The sequence below is a fragment of the Eleutherodactylus coqui genome, chromosome 4 (genome assembly GCF_035609145.1).
Source record: "Eleutherodactylus coqui strain aEleCoq1 chromosome 4, aEleCoq1.hap1, whole genome shotgun sequence".
NCBI classification, from domain to species: domain Eukaryota; kingdom Metazoa; phylum Chordata; class Amphibia; order Anura; family Eleutherodactylidae; genus Eleutherodactylus; species Eleutherodactylus coqui.
In genome coordinates, this window is record NC_089840.1 from 265,715,307 (window position 1) to 265,736,827 (window position 21,521).

General features: G+C 46.9%; 1 protein-coding gene across 1 annotated transcript; it reads right to left on the minus strand.

The window, feature by feature from the left end:
* Positions 1-1,342: 1,342 nt before the first annotated feature.
* LPCAT3 (lysophosphatidylcholine acyltransferase 3) lies at positions 1,343-20,444 on the minus strand. Its single transcript, XM_066601239.1, has 13 exons — positions 20,298-20,444; positions 19,457-19,564; positions 14,900-15,006; positions 14,704-14,797; positions 11,511-11,548; positions 10,521-10,699; positions 10,318-10,426; positions 9,682-9,768; positions 8,310-8,476; positions 6,845-6,992; positions 6,515-6,673; positions 5,118-5,246; positions 1,343-2,027 (listed from the first exon to the last, which is right to left on the minus strand). The coding sequence occupies exons 1-12, from the start codon at positions 20,389-20,391 to the stop codon at positions 5,130-5,132; spliced, it is 1,407 nt and encodes a 468-aa protein (XP_066457336.1). The 5' UTR covers positions 20,392-20,444; the 3' UTR covers positions 1,343-2,027; positions 5,118-5,129.
* Between the last annotated feature and the right edge of the window lie 1,077 nt (positions 20,445-21,521).

A 21,521-nucleotide genomic window follows, 5' to 3' on the forward strand; every position in this document is an offset into this window, starting at 1 on the left:
CCCTAGGACAAGCCCTTTAATAAATTTCCGGCATCTAACTGCTACCACACTTCGTATTCCAATTCCTCTCCATTTTCTAAAGTTCTGCTTACTATCAGAAAATGGGAACATAAGGCCGCCCCCTCACATGGCAGAAACACTGCGGAGTTAGATGTGGATGGGAATAAAAAAATAAATTAAAAAAACCTCATAGTGCGAATATTATCCACAACAAATCTGCAGTCTTTAGAAAAAGGCTGTGGCTTCTAAATCTGCAGCATATCTATGGATGCTGCGCAATCGTCCTCTGGAGGCCAACCCTTAAAAACACGGGGGTTAAATTTCACGGCCGTTACGCAAGTAAAAAACGCAGCCAGATTTAGGATTTGGCTAAAGTGGAATTCTGCAATGTGAGAAACCCAGAAACTATAAGCCTATCCAGGCAGAGGCCGTTACGGCGACCTCCCCCCCCAAAGAACTCACCACTGTGCGAGGCCTGCATGACGCGTCCAGCAGCATCATGTGACGCGGCCGGCGGTGAAGCACATTCCGCAGCAGTATAGCGTGAGGGCCGGCTTCCACTGACTACAATGGAAGGCGGCCGCGCGTATTCCCAAGGCAAATAGGACATGCCGCGGGTTATTTCACGCTGCACAATTCCGCAGCGTGAGCATTGAGCTATTAGGTTCAATAGAACCTCACAGCTGCGGTGAAATGCGGCATAAATCCGGCCGTGGGCATTAGCCCTAATACTGCTGCTCACAGCTGAGAATCTGATACAGTTGTATCCACTTCAGACAACTTTGTGCGAGTTACACCCCGACAGAACGCTGCTACAATCTAGGACAGCACTGAAGAGTTTAGCTCACAGAGGATTGTCTAGACTGGAAACAACTGTAATGAACCCTCCTCCATGAGAAGTATCGGTGTTCAGTCTCCGGCTGCACCCAGGAATGTTCTCATCCACTAAACGCAACAAAAAGGTGAAGAATTGAAATAAAGTATACTAGAAAATTGCAGAATTGCCCCGTACAGACCGGTACGGTTAAATCCTGTTATGTCACTCTTTGCAGAATGACATCATCCTCATATCGTATTATTAGAAGGGAGGGAGGGTCTCAATTAGTTATAATGCCTTCACCCCCTCCCCCCCAAAAATGGAGGGGGGGGGGGGGTCCACCCACAAACACACAGGTAGCTAACTAATACAACTACAACCATAAGCTAAACCTCCCATCGGGCCCGTCGTATTCATCTGGCGGCATGGCTGTATTCACACTGCGGACTGTTCACACCACAGCTCACTGTACTTGCACGGCTGCTTGCGCTCACTCGGTTTAGGAAGGAACATGCGGCAGATGACTTATCTTGGCAGAGTGCTTTATTGCAGCTCTTAAAAAGGCAGGACATGACTTTACCCCCCCGGATCCCCTCGCTGTGATCACATGATACCAAAAGCCAATCCAAGTGCACTTTTTTTTTATGTTAAGCTCTGATCGGCCATGTTTGGCATCATGTTTTCACATAGGCATAAGGGTCTGGATAGTCTGTGTTGTACTTTTTATAACCCCCTCCCGCTCCACCATAGATTGACCCCTCCCCTACAGCACATTTCTTTTAATTGTTTATATCCAGCATCCTCGGACCCTCCTAATCCAGTGCATATGTGCAAGTTTTACCATCAGCAACCTTTAGCTGCCCCATGACGTGACCCGGAGGGCGCAGGCCGATGTGATATAGAAGAAGAAAGGGAGCTGAGCTCAGACGGTCGGGCAAAAGTCTCCAGCAACCTACAAAGTTCAAGTAATGGAAAAGTCCGGAAACGCTCCCCCTCCCTCAAAAGTAGTAGAAAAGTCTATAAAAGAACGTCGGGGGACCCTACATCGCTGCAGGATTATTGGCGCCGGCAATCAGTTCATCATTTTATTAAAAAAGAAAAAAGTATCAGCAATTGTGTCCTTCCTGGCAGTGTGGTGTCCGCTGTTCAGGTGGAGCCAGCATGGAAGGAGGAGATGTGCTAACCATCGCCACATGGAGTGACATACAATCTGCCGAGACAGGAAAGAAGGAGATAAGTCAGGAGGTCGCCATGAAAAACTCAGCTATATAAAATTGCACTAACGGTCAAAAGTTTTGGAACACCTCAAAAGTTTTCTAGTTATTTCTTACATTAACACAGCAAATAACAAGAAATGGTTCAAAAGTGAAAAGTGTTATGAAATCTGAAATGCAAACGTCATCTGAATTCATGATTTTACCCAAAGGGCTTTTTCAGGGAACCCATCCAGAACAGAAAGCAAATTATGGTTTGAAATTGGATGCAAACTATTCCTACAGGTGTCTCAATTTTTGTAGATGACTTTCAAACCCTCTGATTCTATATAAGCAGTGTTGGAACAGACTGCATCACAACCGCCTCTAGGGCAGGATTTGGACAGTTTTGCTCCTCAGGACAGAGCACATTGCTATCATAATGGCAAGAAAAGGGCAAATAACCAAAAGACAACAGACAATTATAACCTGTAGTGTAGGTCTGTTCTACACTGAAAGGTGCAAGAAAGCCCAGATGGCAGACAGTACAGTTTCCTATACCATCAAAAGGCACTTGGATACGACAGGAAGACGTCTGGCAGCCCACAGGCCACTATGAAATCAGATGACAGGTTTTTGAGTGTCAACAATTTGTGTGATCGGCGCCTCACAACACAAAATCTTCAAGCCCAGCTTAATGCAGCTAGTGATAACCAAGTTTCAATTTCAACAGTGAAGAGAAGACGTCTATCTGCAGGTTTGACAGGTGAAGGATCAGTAAGAAACCAATGCTAAAATTGTAAAAAACACTTGCTTGCGCACCTCCAATTTCTCAGATACTATAAAGCCTAGGAAAATGATTTGTACACCGAGAGGAGAATCTACTGCACACCTCTGTGTGTGTGTGTGTGTGTGTGTGTGTGTACACCCCCCCCCCCCCCGAGAGGAGACTCTACACCGCGTGCGTGCGTGCGTGCGTGTGTGCGTGTGCGTGTACACGTGTACCCCGAGAGGAGACTCTACACCGCACCTCTGTGTGTGTGTGTACACCCCGAGAGGAGACTCTACACCGCACCTCTGTGTGTGTGTGTGTGTGTACACCCCGAGAGGAGACTCTACACCGCACCTCTGTGTGTGTATGTACACCCCGAGAGGAGAATCTACACCGCACCTCTGTGTGTGTATACACCCCGAGAGGAGAATCTACCGCACCTCTGTGTGTGTATGTACACCCCGAGAGGAGAACCTACACCGCACCTCTGTGTGTGTATGTACACCCCGAGAGGAGAACCTACACCGCACCTGTGTGTGTGTATGTACACCGAGAGGAGAACCTACCGCACCTCTGTGTGTATACACACCGAGAGGAGAATCTACCGCACCTCTGTGTGTATGTACACCCCGAGAGGAGACTCTACACCGCGTGTGTGTGTGTGTATATATGTGTATGCACACCGAGAGGACAATCTACGGCACCTCTGTGTGTATGCACACCGAGAGGACAATCTACGGCACCTCTGTGTGTATGCACACCGAGAGGACAATCTACGGCACCTCTGTGTGTATGCACACCGAGAGGACAATCTACGGCACCTCTGTGTGTATGCACACCGAGAGGACAATCTACGGCACCTCTGTGTGTATGCACACCGAGAGGACAATCTACGGCACCTCTGTGTGTATGCACACCGAGAGGACAATCTACGGCACCTCTGTGTGTATGCACACCGAGAGGACAATCTACGGCACCTCTGTGTGTATGCACACCGAGAGGACAATCTACGGCACCTCTGTGTGTATGCACACCGAGAGGACAATCTACGGCACCTCTGTGTGTATGCACACCGAGAGGACAATCTACGGCACCTCTGTGTGTATGCACACCGAGAGGACAATCTACGGCACCTCTGTGTGTATGCACACCGAGAGGACAATCTACGGCACCTCTGTGTGTATGCACACCGAGAGGACAATCTACGGCACCTCTGTGTGTATGCACACCGAGAGGACAATCTACGGCACCTCTGTGTGTATGCACACCGAGAGGACAATCTACGGCACCTCTGTGTGTATGCACACCGAGAGGACAATCTACGGCACCTCTGTGTGTATGCACACCGAGAGGACAATCTACGGCACCTCTGTGTGTATGCACACCGAGAGGACAATCTACGGCACCTCTGTGTGTATGCACACCGAGAGGACAATCTACGGCACCTCTGTGTGTATGCACACCGAGAGGACAATCTACGGCACCTCTGTGTGTATGCACACCGAGAGGACAATCTACGGCACCTCTGTGTGTATGCACACCGAGAGGACAATCTACGGCACCTCTGTGTGTATGCACACCGAGAGGACAATCTACGGCACCTCTGTGTGTATGCACACCGAGAGGACAATCTACGGCACCTCTGTGTGTATGCACACCGAGAGGACAATCTACGGCACCTCTGTGTGTATACACACCGAGAGGACAATCTACGGCACCTCTGTGTGTATACACACCGAGAGGACAATCTACGGCACCTCTGTGTGTATACACACCGAGAGGACAATCTACGGCACCTCTGTGTGTATACACACCGAGAGGACAATCTACCGCACCTCTGTGTGTATACACACCGAGAGGACAATCTACCGCACCTCTGTGTGTATACACACCGAGAGGACAATCTACCGCACCTCTGTGTGTATACACACCGAGAGGACAATCTACCGCACCTCTGTGTGTATGTACACCGAGAGGACAATCTACCGCACCTCTGTGTGTATGTACACCGAGAGGACAATCTACCGCAACACTGTGTGTATGTACACCGAGAGGACAATCTACCGCACCTCTGTGTGTATGTACACCGAGAGGACAATCTACCGCACCTCTGTGTGTATATACACTGAGGAGAATCTAACTCACCTCTGTGTGTATATACACTGAAGAGAATCTACCGCCCCTCTGTGTGTATACATATTTTATGCTGCCTTGGTTCCTCTGAAGTAACCACGACTTCATAAAAAAATTTCCATGTGAACTGGTAAACACCTGTACTAAATTAACTCAGGCAAAGCCAGATACATACACACACACTCGGGGAGGGGTTACTTACCATCGAGCTCTGTCAGTGGGACTTCTGCAGCTTGTCCTTTCTTTTCACAAGGACTTTCCGCGCATAAGGCAGTGCAAACAGCAGCAAGAAGAAAACTATATGGCCTATAAAATAGACCGACGTATACACCTGCCGAGAGGGAGAGAAGGCGTGAGAGGGGGTGTCCAAGCTGCGGCTTTCTAATATGCATTTCAGTTCCTCACTATAGTCTGCATTTGTTGTCAGGCTGCGCACCCGACCCGACCCTACAGGAGTGCTGCTGGTTACAGCGCATCAGGGCCTTGTCTTGTAACCAATCAAACAGCTTGATTTCTACAAGTGTTCAGCCTCTGGATATAAGTAAGAATGCCCTCATTTACTGACAGCAAGCATGGGTATTGAAAGGTTGAGGAACTGAAATGCAAAATGTATTAGAAAGTCGTAGAATACATTATACAAGGTTTACAATGGTGAATTCAGTTACATGGAGAAAGCGTTTACATTCAGACGTTCCTTTCCATATGCCCTCATGACCCCCTCTGTTAATAAGAGACCCCTTTCTTAAGGTACAGCTCCGATTTGTAGGGACTCGGACATTACAATACTAGACACCGCAGTCCCCACATCGCAGGCGGATATCGCAGTGTTATCTGCGGGATAATCTACACCATGACTGAAGGATTCCCTGCCAGCGATTACATAGCAGGGCTGGGAGGATTCTACATTCTTTATCCATCGCACACCGCCCCTACGTCTACTAACCTGAAAGGGGGTACACAAACTTTAAAGGGTATTCCTCAGTGTCCACAGTGCGGTGGAATGAAATGAATAGTGTGTTATGCAAATGTTGCACTCTGTGTCCCCAGGGTGGTAAAACTTCCGGATTTGAAGGAGTCTGAGGGTGTCACATGAAGAAGACCGACTAGTAAGGCGTTTGATCTACTACGTTAGGATGCAGGAAGGGGTTAATCACCAACACCGAATACCGCCCAAAAAGGGTCCTACCACAACTACAAGTTATCCCCTATCCACAGAATGGGGATGACTTGCTGACTGTGGGGGTCTCACCGATGAGATCCCCATAATTCTCAAGAGCAGGACTCCTGTGTCCCCCTCATTGTCACAGCGGGAGTCGCTTCTCCCCCCATAGTGACATCACTGTGAATGGAGAGCTGGTCAAGCGTGCGCAGTCGGCAATCCATTAATTTCAATGGGGCTGATAGAAATCGCCAAGCAGGCGCCGCGCCAGGCGGCCAAGCAGGTGCGTAAAAGCGCTTAATTCAGTCTCCTCCTGACTGCAGTGAGGACGGGGAGACGGAATTGAGCAAACTCTGCTCTGCTATACCTGCACAGAGCTCTGCTGTATGGGCATATCTGTGCACACGTAGAACTCAAGGACGGAAAGGTGTCCAACGTACCTTGAGCCATTTGTCCCAGGTGAAAAGGCAGAACGGCACCAGCGGGTATCCCATAAAGAGCCAGTGGAATAACTGCTGCACCACGTATAAAGGAGGGCGCAACAGAGGCACGGAGCAGATGTGACTGAGCACAGGACTGTCCCTCACCAAGTCCATCACCTGCAGACAGAGGGAAACGTAAGACGGGGCATCACATCATATAATGCAGCCCTCCCCTGTACAGAGTGCAGACTATCAGCTTCCTCAGTGAACGTTCAGATAGTCCGTTCCTTGAAAGAGAATTGGCTACGCTCCACTCTGTACGGACGCCGTAGGCTGCGGTCACCTGACCTGTCTCTCCACCATGACTATCAGGAACTCCAGCGAGAAGCAGATGAGGTATCCGGAATGCAGACCATGCCATATGGCCAGGAAGAAGAGGGCGGCTCCCTGAGACACGGCCTTATTACCAAGGAAACGGAGACGCTTAAAAACGTATCTAGGGAGGAGGAGAACACGGGGTTAATGATCATAAACTCTACAACAAATTAAATCGGAAATTAGCAACACAGTTCAGTACAGGATAAGTAATGTATGTACACAGTGACTCCACTAGCAGAATAGTGAGTGCAGCTCTGGAGTATAATACAGGATGTAACTCAGGATCAGTACAGGATAAGTAATGTATGTACACAGTGACTCCACCAGCAGAACAGTGAGTGCAGCTCTGGAGTATAATACAGGATGTAACTCAGGAGCAGTACAGGATAAGTAATGTATGTACACAGTGACTCCACCAGCAGAATAGTGAGTGCAGCTCTGGAGTATAATACAGGATGTAACTCAGGATCAGTATATGATAAGTAATGTATGTACACAGTGAGTCCACCAGCAGAATAGTGAGTGCAGCTCTGGAGTATAATACAGGATGTAACTCAGGATCAGTACAGGATAAGTAATATATGTACACAGTGACTCCACCAGCAGAATAGTGAGTGCAGCTCTGGAGTATAATACAGGATGTAACTCAGGATCAGTACAGGATAAGTAATGTATGTACACAGTGAGTCCACCAGCAGAATAGTGAGTGCAGCTCTGGAGTATAATACAGGATGTAACTCAGGATCAGTATATGATAAGTAATGTATGTACACAGTGACTCCACCAGCAGAATAGTGAGTACAGCTCTGGAGTATAATACAAGATGTAACTCAGGATCAGTAATATATGTACACAGTGACTCCACCAGCAGAATAGTGAGTGCAGCTCTGGAGTATAATACAGGATGTAACTCAGGAGCAGTACAGGATAAGTAATGTATATACACAGTGACTCCACTAGCAGAATAGTGAGTGCAGCTCTGGAGTATAATACAGGATGTAACTCAGGATCAGTACAGCATAAGTAATGTATGTAGACAGTGACTCCACCAGCAGAATAGTGAGTGCAGCTCTGGAGTATAATACAGGATGTAACTCAGGATCAGTACAGCATAAGTAATGTATGTACACAGTGACTCCACCAGCAGAATAGTGAGTGCAGCTCTGGAGTATAATACAGGATGTAACTCAGGATAAGTAATGTATGTGCACAGTGACTCCACTAGCAGAATAGTGAGTGCGGCTCTGGAGTATAATACAGGATGTAACTCAGGATCAGTACAGCATAAGTAATGTATGTAGACAGTGACTCCACCAGCAGAATAGTGAGTGCAGCTCTGGAGTATAATACGGGATGTCACTCAGCATCAATCACATACGTACACAGCGATTCAATGGTTTATGTAGACTACATATGACATATCCTTGTCTCTCACCTCGCCACCCAGTCATTGGTATTAATATTGAAGCTGGCAATGGTTCCTGTGAATAGGGGTGTGGTCTCAAACAGCCATACTTTCATATTGGCACAGGCGTTCCATTGGGTCTGACCCTTTTCATCCTTCTCATTATAGGCGAGGCCAGAAAGAATGCAGACGCCCTCCTGTGGAAAGAAAGGGAACAGAACCTGTGAAATGCAGCGCAAAATACTGACCTTCATAAGAATTAGATATTCATGATATGAACAATTAGGAAGAACAGGTATTAATTCCCCCGCCCCCACTTAGACTTCGGCAGATGTATCAGATGTAGTGCAGCCAGAAATGTTGGGTGTTACCTGCAGATTTTGGGCCTTTTTTGCTTTACTCTGGTTTGTCTAAACACACATTGTCCGGCTCCATGCGTTCCTAGGGGGCGGGTCTTCTGGGTGTTATGTCAGAGCTGTGTGCGGTCATCACTGCTGTTCACCCCCCTTATTGTTTAAGGCAAGCGTGTCCAACCCACCGGCCCGCATGGCTACAAATGTGACCCACAGGGGCAGATTGGCCATTCTATGCATCGTGAGAATTCCCGGTGGGATGACTAGTCTGTCGAATGGCTGCTGTTATAGACCAGGCCGGCCATTATCAGTGACAACTACATGTGACTGGCTCTGTGTGTAAGAACCGCAGTGGCCCACCTGCCCAACTTCAACTCTGTGTGACGGTAAAAAATAAAGATACTGGTGAGCAAGGGGAAAGGTGAACCCAAGGGGTGGGCACTACTAAGAGTCTCTGAGAGAAGAGCCAATAGAGAGCCGTGCTGGCCGAGTCACCCACTCATTGGTCCAGGTGGTGCAAGTTCATGAGTGGGTGGCCCAGTGCAGACAGTTAGTAGACTAGCCAGCTCAGCCACCACAGCTGCCTTAATTTAGAAGTCACCAGTCCAGTCTCAGGGGGTATTAATTGATTGTTTGAACCCTAAACGAAAGTTCACATGGCTTAATTTCCATGCGCGAATTCCACTTCTAAAAACTACGGCAAAGTCCATGGCTTACTGTCGCGGTTTTTGCCATGGATCTCACACAAATTTAGCCCCGTCGATGGGCAAAATCCTTGTGTGGAATTCCAATGCGTTTCTGTGCCAAGAGTTGTGGCCTAAGACAACTCTTCTTCCAATGTGGGCCAGAAACACCAAAAGGTTGGACCCCCTGGTTTAAACACTTACGTAGAGAAGCTGCAGTTGCATCCCCCTCCTACCCCTCCTGTTTTACTTCATACTAGACAGATAGTTACTGAGTCTGCAGGCAGGAAATGAGAACAATAAGCGGAAGAAAGCTGGGAAAGAAAAAAAAAAAATCAGAGGTCCAAGTATTAGAGAAGAACTTACCGTTACCAGCCAGCAGGTGACGTATTTATATAGTGTAATTTTGCCCCAGATGGTCATGTATACACAGCGATACCAGAACGGTTGGTTCTACAGGTTCCAAAGGAGGAAAAAAAACATAATAAGCAAGAGTAAACAGGAATTAAGAAAGGGTGTGTTAAATCTAGCAACCATATCTATGACTCCAGTAAGTCCACAATAAATGTTTGCAGATAGCGCAGAGAAATGATAAAAAAATCCTACCGTTTTGTGCGCACAGCTCTGATGCTGCAGTCATGTGTTATTCTCTTCCCCTCTGCAATTTCTATAGGTTATCAGGAAGAGGTAACACACAATCACAGGATCAGACTACACACAAGGCATGGAGCGACCCGGGTCTGCATGGGAGCTGTGAACACAAACCGGTAGGAGAGTTCTAATCAAGACCATTTGCAAAGTTGCTTTTATTTCAGATGCACCAAGAAAAAAAAAATATATAGAAAATTTATTTCAAAATGGGCTATTTAGTGTATATTTCCCCATCTCCTCTAATGATGCAATTATACCAGGACGGACAATTCTTGCTCATAAACAATCTCACTTTTGGCCTCTGTGCACGGGTTGTATCCCGCGCCGGGCAGGGAGTGACGCTCCTCTTACCGCATACTCCTCTGTCAGGAAGTAGCTGTCAGGCAGGTGGGGGCCGAACACCATGTAGGTGGCCAGGAAGAGGAGTCCAAGGGACAGCCGCTTTATCGCTGGCAGGATGCTGCAGGGAGGTAGAAAGAAGAGAAGGTCACACTTAGTACGCAGGAGCCCACCACCACCTCTCCCCATAGCCCATCCTTTCCTCCTCTCCTCACCTGTTAGGTCTCTGTCCCTCCACATCGGTCAGCTCACCCGTCACAAAGTTCAGGTATCTGCACATAGAAAACTGGGGTCCAACTAAAAACCCACCATAATAGTAAGAGAAGCCGCAGACCTCCAGCAAGGTGGGCACTCCCATCACTGCAGAGCGCTGCTGCTCTGGCGAGAGCGATGTCTGTCAGGGAGAGCATAAAAATCAGAATCTGCTGTAAATCTCAGAATTCAAAGAAACACTCTAGAAACACTATCATGCCTAGCGCACAGTCTGAGGGGGGCAGGGCATGACTCAGGGTGTTCAGTGAGGGGGGGACTCCACATGGGCATGAAGGAATCCCCTGCAGCTGCTGTTACAGCAGCGTCAGGAGATCACAATGTTCTGCCATTGCTTTCAATAGTGGGCAGTGCTGTTGCTGCCCCATTGAAAGCAATGGGATGAAGGGATTCCCCGCAGTGACGCGGGGCTGTCCTCACATGAAAGCACCTTGCATCCAGGGGTTCTTAGAAGTTTTGCTAGGGCGATATTAGGCTGTGAATCACGGTCCTGTATTGCTCTCATCAGTGTATAGGAGCCCTTACAGGGACCACAACACAAAATTGAGATCTATGTACTGGGGCCCCGAGGAGCTGCCTGCTATAGCATCATGTGATGCACCCATGTCTTCCTATTCAAGTACGCTAATCCTGCCTTAAGGAAAAACTTAAATTTTTATTTTCCTCGACGGCGAGCATCGCTCCGCCAGTCTACCAGAAGAGACACGCCAGATAACTGCTGCTTTCGAGTACTATATAAACCTGGGATTAAGTAGACAGCCCAGAGGTGAGTGTGTAACAAAAGCCTGGCTGACAGAGACAGGTAACACCCTGGCACCGCGACAGGAGGAGATCCGAAGCGCTGACTAATTGTAGCAATCCTCCTTGGACATGGTTCAGGGTAATTACAGGTGCGGCACAACCTGGCCGGCTGACAGAAGAGGCATCGTACAAACCTTGGCTTTTCCTCCATCGTAGTAATCAAAAGCCAGTCCTGCAAGAGGCGAAGAGATGGTTAGCGAGCACAGACCGAGAAATAAATATATAATTATATATATATATATATATATATATATATATATATATATATATATATATATATATACACATACACACACAGAATACACCCACCCGTAGTATAGACCGTTCTCACCAAGATCTCCGATTGCAGTCAGTGAATAGGATCTTTCTTGTTTACATCTAACCTGATACTTCTCACAGATGTATCCAGGCTAGATGATCCTTAATCAGCTGAAGAGTCGCACGGTGTACCAGCGCCGGTGAACGGTTACAAGCTTGCTGGGGACTACAGCCGAGAAGATGGTCTATATGATACAACTATAGTAACGCCGCGGCTGGGAGTATGAGGACTGCGCGGGGCCGTACTTCACGCCATAATGTAATACCGTCCATTCTTCACAGCTTTATTACAGGAGGGGTAATCAGGTTTTGATACAAAACGTGAGTGTTTTTAGCTACACCATTTGGAGAGGATTTCTGCAACGGGCTTGAATAGAGAAAGCAATGTTTTTTCATTAACTTGTGAACTACACAGCGGGTCCAGAAAGGCTGTAGGTGTGTTTTTTTTTTTTTAATAATTAAAAAAGGAACATTTTGCATTGACCCAAGTATTTACACTGTTTGGTATGATGCTTTAAATTTAGCTCTGAGGCCTCAGATTTCTCTTGATCATCTCTGAGAGGTTTAAGGTCTCACAGCTCACAATGCATATCAGAGCCAAAACCAAGCCATGAGGAGGAAAGGACTGCCTGCAGAGCTCAGACAGGATTGTGGGGAGGCTCAGACCTGGAGAAGCTACAAAATATTTCTGCTGCCCTGAAAGTTCTCAAGGGCCCAGCGGCCTCCATAATTCTTACATGGAAGAAGTTTGGAACAATCCGGACTTTTCCTAGAGCCGCCAACCCACCAAACTAAGTAATCGGAGGAGAAGGGCCTTGGTAATAGAGGTGACCAAGAACCTAATGGTCACTCTGGCTGAGCGCGAGAGATCCTGTGAGCAGATGGGAGAAGCTTCTAGAAGGTCGATCATCACTTCAGCCTCCACCAATCTGGGCTTTATAGCAGAGGGTCCGGAAAGAAGACTGAAAGTCGCCTGGAGATACCAAAAAGCACCAAGATGGAACTTTATGGCCTCAATTCTAAGCGTTATGCCTGGAGGAAACCAGGCGCCGCTCATCGCCTGCCCAATACCATCCCTACAGAGAAGCCTGGTAGAGGCAGCACCATGCTGGGGGACAGGGAGACCGGTCAGGGGGGATGGAAAGCTGAATGAGTCAAGTACAGAGATATTTTTAATGAAAACCTGATCCTGAACACAAGGGACCTCATACTGGGCAGAACCTTGCAAGAAGACAATGACCCTAAGGACACAGCCAGGACCACACAGGAGGGGCTTAGGGACAACTCTGAATGTTGTTGAGTGACCCAGTCAGATCCCTGACCTGAAGCCAATTGAACATCTCTGCAGAGACCTGAGAATGGCTGTCCACAGACGGCCCCCATCCATCCTGACAGAGCTGGAGAGGATCTGAATAGCAGAACATCCCTAAATCCAGGTGTGCAAACCTTGTGGCGTCATACCAAAGATGACTGGAGGCTGGAATCCCTGCCAAGGTGCTTCAGCTAAGTAGAGAGTGCCGGGTGTGAATACTTATGGCAATGCAAAATGTTTTTTTTTTTATGTACAAAGATTTCTAACATTAACATTATTATGGGATATTGGATGCAGAATGAGGGGGAAAACAACGTTTTTTTCCCATTTGCACAAGACCACAACATAATGAGAGGGTCTGAAGTCTTTCTGGACCGACTGTATGTTTCAAGTGGGCAATTTACCTTGATTTAAAAAAAAAAAAAAAAAAACGAAAAAAAACCCTAACACTTCTTAACCCTTCAAGGACCAAGAGTAGTAAATTAACGACGCTTGGCCCTGGGCTTAAATCCCAGCCAACAGCAAAAATATGGCTAAGGATTAAAACTCCTGCAATCAAGCCGGAGAAGGCCAAGTACTCGACTGTTAGTGACAGCCGAGGACCCGGGGGAGAAGGTAGAAGTGATTTTTAACTTCTTCTGCCTTCTCCTTTACAGGCTACCTGTGGATTTTGATGCAGAACTGAAAATGACTTAAATCTGCCAGATTCTGGTCCGGTATCCCATAGCCGTGTCCTGCTGTGCATCCTGGCGGAAATAATCTGCCCATGTGAAAGCCTTCTTAAATTACGGGCAGCATGAACCCGGGTCAGGTATGTGCAGGGCACCCATGCATGTAAGAACATCACATCATTAACCTTGTCTTGTTATTAGTCTGATTCTGGATGCGAGTTCATGATAGGAATACAAGTCAATACCAGAAAATAGATATGAAATAGAGATTAGTGAAACTGGAGAGTGCTGTGGATTCAGTAGTAGGTATATGCGAGTGTTCAGACTGTGAACAAAAAAAGGACGGGTCCTAATCACTGACAGCAAGCAGAGATCTTGAAAACGACACGGAAATCAAATTATACTAAATTTTTCCATTATGAAATGATTAAGCTGTAACAGTATAGTAGGGATTTGCCATTTAAGCAATTACATACGATCTATGCGAACCAGAATACATTTCCATAAACATAACTTTGGTTTCCATATTACTCATCCTGTACTGATCCCAAATAACATCCTGTACTATACTCCACAGCTGCACTCACTGTTCTGCTGGTGGAGTCACTGTGTACATACATTACTTATCCTGTACTGATCCTGAGTTACATCCTGTATTATACCCCAGAGCTGCACTCACTGTTCTGCTGGTGGAGTCACTGTGTACATACATTACTTATCCTGTACTGATCCTGAGTTACATCCTGTATTATACTGCAGAGCTGCACTCACTATTCTGCTGGTGGAGTCACTGTGTACATACATTACTTATCCTGTACTGATCCTGTACTGATCCCGAGTTACATCCTGTATTATACTCCAGAGCTGCACTCACTATTCTTCTGGTGGAGTCGCTGTGCACATACATTACTCATCCTGCATTATACTCCAGAGCTGCACTCATTTGGAAAGCATATCCAAACTTTAGATAAGACACAACCATCAGTGTACGTAGTAAGCATGTCTCACCATAATGACCACACTCACCGATCAGTTTCAGTGTAAGAACGCAGTGCGGCATCGTCCACTTGATGTCATAGTCATCCGTGGCTGTGTAGTAGTAACCAGACAATAGATAACCCTGTCATCACAAAAAGAAACATCAATGCCTGCAGATATACCGTTGTCACCTTACCTAAACCTGTAGGGGGCACTATAAGCTACGAGAGCAGACTCAACTCACCATCTGGAAGCAAAAACTGGTTAATATCGCAGTAACTGTCCTCCCCATAAGGCGCAGGATGAGGAAATGCAGCACAATACATAACAGGGAGTGATACAGCTGCGAGCCTAAGAGGAGAAAACAGAATTACACACTAATGAAAAGTTCATATAGGGGGCAGTATTATTATAGCACTTATATTCCTGTACATAGGGGGCAGTATTATAGTAGTTATATTCTTGTACATAGGGGGCAGTATTATAGTAGTTATATTCTTGTACATAGGAGCAGTATTATAGTAGGTATATTCTTGTACATAGGGAGCAGTATTATAGTAGTTATATTCTTCTACATAGGAGGCAGTATTATAGTAGTTATATTCTTGTACATAGGGGGGCAGTATTATAGTAGTTATATTCTTGTACATAGGGGGCAGTATTATAGTAGTTATATTCTTGTACATAGGGGCAGTATTATAGTAGTTATATTCTTGTACACAGGGGGCAGTATTATAGTAGTTATATTCTTGTACATAGGGGCAGTATTATAGTAGTTATAGTCGTATACATAGGAGGCCGTATTATAGTAGTTATATTCTTGTACATAGGGGGCAGTATTATAGTAGTTATATTCTTGTACATAGGGGGCAGTATTATAGTAGTTATATTCTTGTACATAGGGAGCAGTATTATAGTAGTTATATTCTTGTACATAGGGGGCAGTATTATAGTAGTTATATTCTTGTACATAGGGGGCAGTATTATAGTAGTTATATTCTTGTACATAGGGGGCAGTATTATAGTAGTTATATTCTTGTAAATAGGGGGCAGTATTATAGTAGTTATATTCTTGTACATAGGAGCAGTATTATAGTAGTTATATTCTTGTACATAGGGGGCAGTATTATAGTAGCTATATTCTTGTACACAGGGGCAGTATTATAGTAGTTATATTCTTGTACATAGGAGGCAGTATTATAGTAGTTATATTCTTGTACATAGGGGGCAGTATTATAGTAGTTATATTCTTGTACATAGGGAGCAGTATTATAGTAGTTATATTCTTGTACACAGGGGCAGTATTATAGTAGTTATATTCTTGTACATAGGGGGCAGTATTATAGTAGTTATATTCTTGTACATAGGGAGCAGTATTATAGTAGTTATATTCTTGTACATAGGGGGCAGTATTATAGTAGTTATATTCTTGTACATAGGGGGCAGTATTATAGTAGTTATATTCTTGTACATAGGGGGCAGTATTATAGTAGTTATATTCTTGTAAATAGGGGGCAGTATTATAGTAGTTATATTCTTGTACATAGGAGCAGTATTATAGTAGTTATATTCTTGTACATAGGGGGCAGTATTATAGTAGCTATATTCTTGTACACAGGGGCAGTATTATAGTAGTTATATTCTTGTACATAGGGGGTAGTATTATAGTAGTTATTTTCTTGTACATAGGGGGGCGGTATTATAGTCGTTATATTCCTGTATATAGGGGGCAGTATTATAGTAGTTATATTCTTGCACATAGGAGGCAGTATTATAGTAGTTATATTCTTGTACATGGGGCAGTATTATAGTAGTTATATTCTTGTACATAGGAGCAGTATTATAGTAGTTATATTCTTGCACATAGGGGGCAGTATTATAGTAGTTACATTCTTGTACATAGGAGGCAGTATTATAGTAGTTATATTCTTGTACATAGGGGGCAGTATTATAATAGTTATATTCTTGTACATAGGAGCAGTATTATAGTAGTTATATTCTTGTACATAGGAGCAGTATTATAGTAGTTATATTCTTGTACATAGGAGGCAGTATTATAGTAGTTATAATCTTGTACATAGGAGGCAGTATTATAGTAGTTATATTCTTGTACATAGGGGACAGTATTATAGTAGTTATAATCTTGTACATAGGGGGCAGTATTATAGTAGTTATATTCTTGTACATAGGGGGCAGCATTATAGTAGTTATATTCTTGTACATAGGGGGCAGTATTATAGTAGTTCTATTCTTGTACATAGGGGGCAGTATTATAGTAGTTCTATTCTTGCTGAATGGTTGCCACCTACCATGGTCGTTTTATTACAGATTGTAAACCTGTATACAGCAGACAAGCAAAATTAGTCACAGCAGTAATGATAGATAGTCTTTATAGCTGCTAAAGAGTTAAACAGTAACCAGAAAGACTGGTTCAGGGCAGATACATTGATCTATTGATCGTCAGACCTCAGTGATCAGTACCCACGCACATTATACACCCAGCAAGCTCACAACATGAGTAGTGACTGTTCATTGACCTTGGCATGATCAGTAGGTTACAGCTCACGTGCCGCAGGAACACCACAGATCGGCCCGTCGGTGGATTTTGGACTTAGACGTACACTTCCACTTGCATACCCGCCTTGCACGCAGCTTTATAGGGGACCTGGCTGCCATCAGCAGGTAGATTTGCCATTCGCCGGTGTTTCGTCGACCGCCCCGTTGCACCCAGCTTTCCCATCAGCAGATATAACTCATTTAGGTGGAGCTGAATCATGTGACTTATAAGATGATTAAGACGCCGGCGAGTGCAGAGCGTACCGATAAGACGTCTCACTCTGCTACAGGGCATCTGGATAGACTCAGAGAGACAGATGTTACCTTCAGGATGGGAAGATGGCCAGCACCGACGCGTGCCAGGGTGTGCCCACATACCACTCCTCTCACAAGCTACGTGCCCCAAAGGCATCATGGATTACCTTCTACCTGCAGGCGCCACGTGGGGAGTAATCTCCTTGCGGCAAAAGTCAAAGCCCAGAGGAATTAGCCTAAAGCCGTCAGCGGGACGTGAACACCCCCCCCCCCTTAAGTGCTCAGAGTCTAATGTAAACTAAGCTTAATCTGTGGAGGATGAAACACTCTGCAACTTTCTAACATACTTTGTTTGAACTTCTCACTATTTTCAACACCTCTGCTTGCTGTCCAGCAAACGGGAACGTTCTCGAAAACCTGAACGGAGTTTGTTACAAATGTTTCCAGTCTAGAAAGTCAGAAGCAAAAATCTCTCCTCTCTGGGAAATGTTTTGTTACAATGTATCAGTTTAGGTAAACCGTGTCAGTCTGCAGGTGGAGCAGAGGGAACCCCCCCCCCCCCTACGGCCGCCTGCTCACGGGCGATCTGAATTCTGCATGCAGGAGTCCGCAATGGAATCCGGCTCTGACCGCTTACACCTGCGCTTTCTATATTGCGGATGACCGCGGACGCTCGCCGCCGTTGTTTTTTTTTTTTATTTGCTTTTCCCGCACCGTTGGTAGACGATGACGCAAGTACTCAAGGCGTATCCGCAATGTCAATTGCAGATGGGCTACGGGTCGGACGGCTACTATTGACTTCAATGGAAGCCGTCTGTGCTGAGTCCGCCCGAAAATGGAATATGCTGCGATTTTAAATCCGGCCACGGGAATCGCAAACGCCATTTTTCAATGGGGGCGGAATACCGCAGATTTCGGAATTGAAATCCGGTCGTGTGCAGGCGGCCTAAGGGCGCTACCAGTGAAGTGAATGGAGCAGCAGCGTGTCTGACCTCCGCTTCATTCATGCAGCCTTGGGACCCCCCATACTATATATAGGGGGACGGGGATAACCCCTTGAGGCTTGGACTACACAGCGATATCTGGTCAGCCATGAGTTGCGCTAAAAGTCACATCCGCCGGCCGTAGTCACATGGGAGATCGTAAGATTGTACAGAAGCAGAAGACATTGCATGGAATGGGGAGATTTGTAAGCGGGGAGAGAGGTACCCCGCCCCCCTCTCAGTGCCAAGCCGCTTTGAGAATCGGTCGTTGTGGCCGCTGCGTTAAGCTCCACCCACTGCCAGGGGGACAGCAGAGATGGAAGACGTATTGTAGCAGAGGTCCCTCCGCTAACTGCTGCCGCAGCGACGGAGGCGGCGGGATCATAGAAGCGCAAAAATAGGGGCAGGAGGCCGTAATTTACGGATCGCAATGGCAACCCCCCCATATGACTGCGGCCCCGGGGCTCCCTCAGACGGGCGTTTTTTAATTAGTGCTGCTGTTGCTAGGAGACGGTGTGACGGAAGGTGACGCGAATCCGGCCTCGCTTTTTACCGCATCCGTGTCAAATACGCAAATGTACACGCTGTAAAGATGCGGAATATTTTACGGACTGAACGCGCATACACCCGTGTGAACGATGCGCTGCGGAACCTGGCAGAAGACACTCAGCCTGGCGCCGTGCCCACTCATAAGCCCATTAGTGGCATCTCCTGCCCGCTGATCATTAGCTCCATTACATGCACAATCCTCTGTAAGCCGAGCAGCCGCCGATACATTGTAACAGATTGATGCTGCCTTCCTGTAGGCAGATACACTGCAACAAACCCTCAGCTGTGCCAGTTCTTTACAGGTTCTCTGTGGACGCTTCTATTCACTGACAGCAAGCAGAGTAAAAGTTGCGGAACTTCTGTTACACACAGCGATACAATCCTATCCCCAGCAGAACAATGGAGGCCGGCGCCGCTTATCATCTACCCTCCCCCTTCTGGCGCCGCGGACGACCTACCGAAGTTGAAGTAGGCGATGCAGAGGCCGGTCACCGTGTTGAACAGATGGATGTGCGACGGCTGCTTCTTAAAGAGGAAGTACCTCTGAAATAAGGCGAGGGGGTAACCTGCGGAGAGAGGAAGGCAGCGCAAATGTTACAGCTGGCGACCGAAAACACGTATGGCAGCGCCACTTGTACCCTCCTGTATCTGCCCACCCCCCCAAGGGTTCAGATCACCTGTCGTAAACGTAATCTAGCGCCTCCCCCAATACGGTATCAAGGCGCGCCATTTTTCTTATGGCGACTTGACGGGAACTGCGGGATCTAAAATCTTCGCTTTCACCAGAATGGCGCAAGAGTAGAGCGACGTAGGACTCTACTTGACAATGGCGCCACTGGGTACAGGGAACTTCACCACGGACCAGCCGCTGACCGGATTTCTAAGGATCCGTGACGAATGGCCCCCGCCCAACAGTAGTGTCCCTCCATATTTCCCCTCCCCCATAGGTACGGCGCAAAAGCGAAGGTTACGTACGACTCTACATCACAATGGCGCCTATTGGACGCGCATCATTTGTCGCCCCCTCCGGAATCCCCAATAAGCACGGCGCACTTCTGCGTATTTTTACGTATCCGCGACGAGCGATCCCCGCCGTACAGCACTGTCCCCCCTCAGTCACCATCGTCCCCCTCCCCCACCTGTTGGCTCTGACAAAACGGCCCCACCCCAAAACACAAGTGGCACAGGTCAGGACCCCCCTCCTTCCACTACACGACCCCCAACCTCACCCTTCAAGGGACTCTCCATATTTAACCCCTTCTCTCCCCACTAAACTTGTCGCAGTCGTTCAATGCTCACCGCTTAAAATGGAGAGAATCAATCTCAGCGCCGCTTCCGAGGCCCCCAGCGCCTCCGCCGCCCCGTGTAGCAAAGACCCCGAGGCCGCCGCCATCTTCCAGCTCCCCGCCGGCCCTGACTGGACCGAACAACCCCTACTAGCAGGCCACGCCCAAGGCGGGAACACTCTACGGCTGGTCACGCCCTATCGAACGCCCATTGGTTCGGGCGACATGAGGAGCACTATGTGGGCGTGGCTTTAGAGTCCGTTATGTGGACAATGTCATCCGAGGGCGGGGTGCGGCGTGGAGGATGAGTGACAGTGGGCGTGGCCGGATGCTGATTGGACGCGTCAGCAGAAGGCGGGTTACTAGCGGTCACCGTGTGGAGCAGGGGGAGACAAAGGTCACGTGATGTCATATGTAGGGGAAAGGTCACCTGACTGGGTTATGTTATAATAAGGTTATGATAACTGTGTGTTATGAGGGGTTAATAGGGGAATAAACCCGCAGCTGCGCAGTACACACTACACGGAGCTCAGCTCAGGCTGTCTGGAGAATCTGCCCTAATACTAATAAAAGTCCTGTCATATCCAAGTGTTCCAGGAAAAGCTGGGTGACAACCAATATGGCCACCAATAGGCTGGAGACAAGTACTGGCACCCAGCTTTCTTAGGGACCTTTTCGGAATTAGTCCGCTCGGACGTTTCTGCGTCACCATGTCATCTCTATGGGGCTTGAATCAAAACCGCGAGATTAAATTCCGCAGCGGAATTAAGGACGTCTGGCGAAATTGTTGTTACGGATTTCTATCATACAGTAGATGTGATTTCGCAATTAATGCCTGCGTAAAAAACACGCAAAGACGTTCCGCAGAACACATTCCGTAGTTATAAACCGCACTAATTGACAAAATCTGCGCTGATTTTGTAGAGGTGCAGCAAACGCGCAGTTGCATCCGTATTCGCTGTGGTTTTTACGCAGATTGTGATGAGATTAGGTCTTCTTACAGTTTTTTTTTTGCATGCGTGAAAAATACGGTGAATACGGATACAACATGGATGTAAAACATGCGGACGTACATAGTGAAAACGATGCGCTACTCCCAAACTGAAATTGCGCACACCCGTTTGAATGAGCCGTTACAGTGCATGTGTGTTACCCCGTACAGCCTGCGGGGGGCAGGTTACCTCACACAGGGTCACAGAGAGAATAACGTTATATTCAGACAGCAAGTTGCGCCCAA

What these genes read in the sequence shown, in the direction of transcription:
- LPCAT3 (XM_066601239.1), bottom strand. Translation starts at nt 20,391, where the DNA reads ATGGCGGCGGCCTCGGGGTCTTTGCTACACGGGGCGGCGGAGGCGCTG. An exon ending in ACGATGGAGGAAAAGCCAAG is followed by an intron (nt 10,700 to 11,510) that starts GTTTGTACGATG and finishes TCTCCCTGACAG; the next exon opens with ACATCGCTCTCGCCAGAGCA. An exon ending in GAGGGACAGAGACCTAACAG is followed by an intron (nt 10,427 to 10,520) that starts GTGAGGAGAGGA and finishes ACCTCCCTGCAG; the next exon opens with CATCCTGCCAGCGATAAAGC.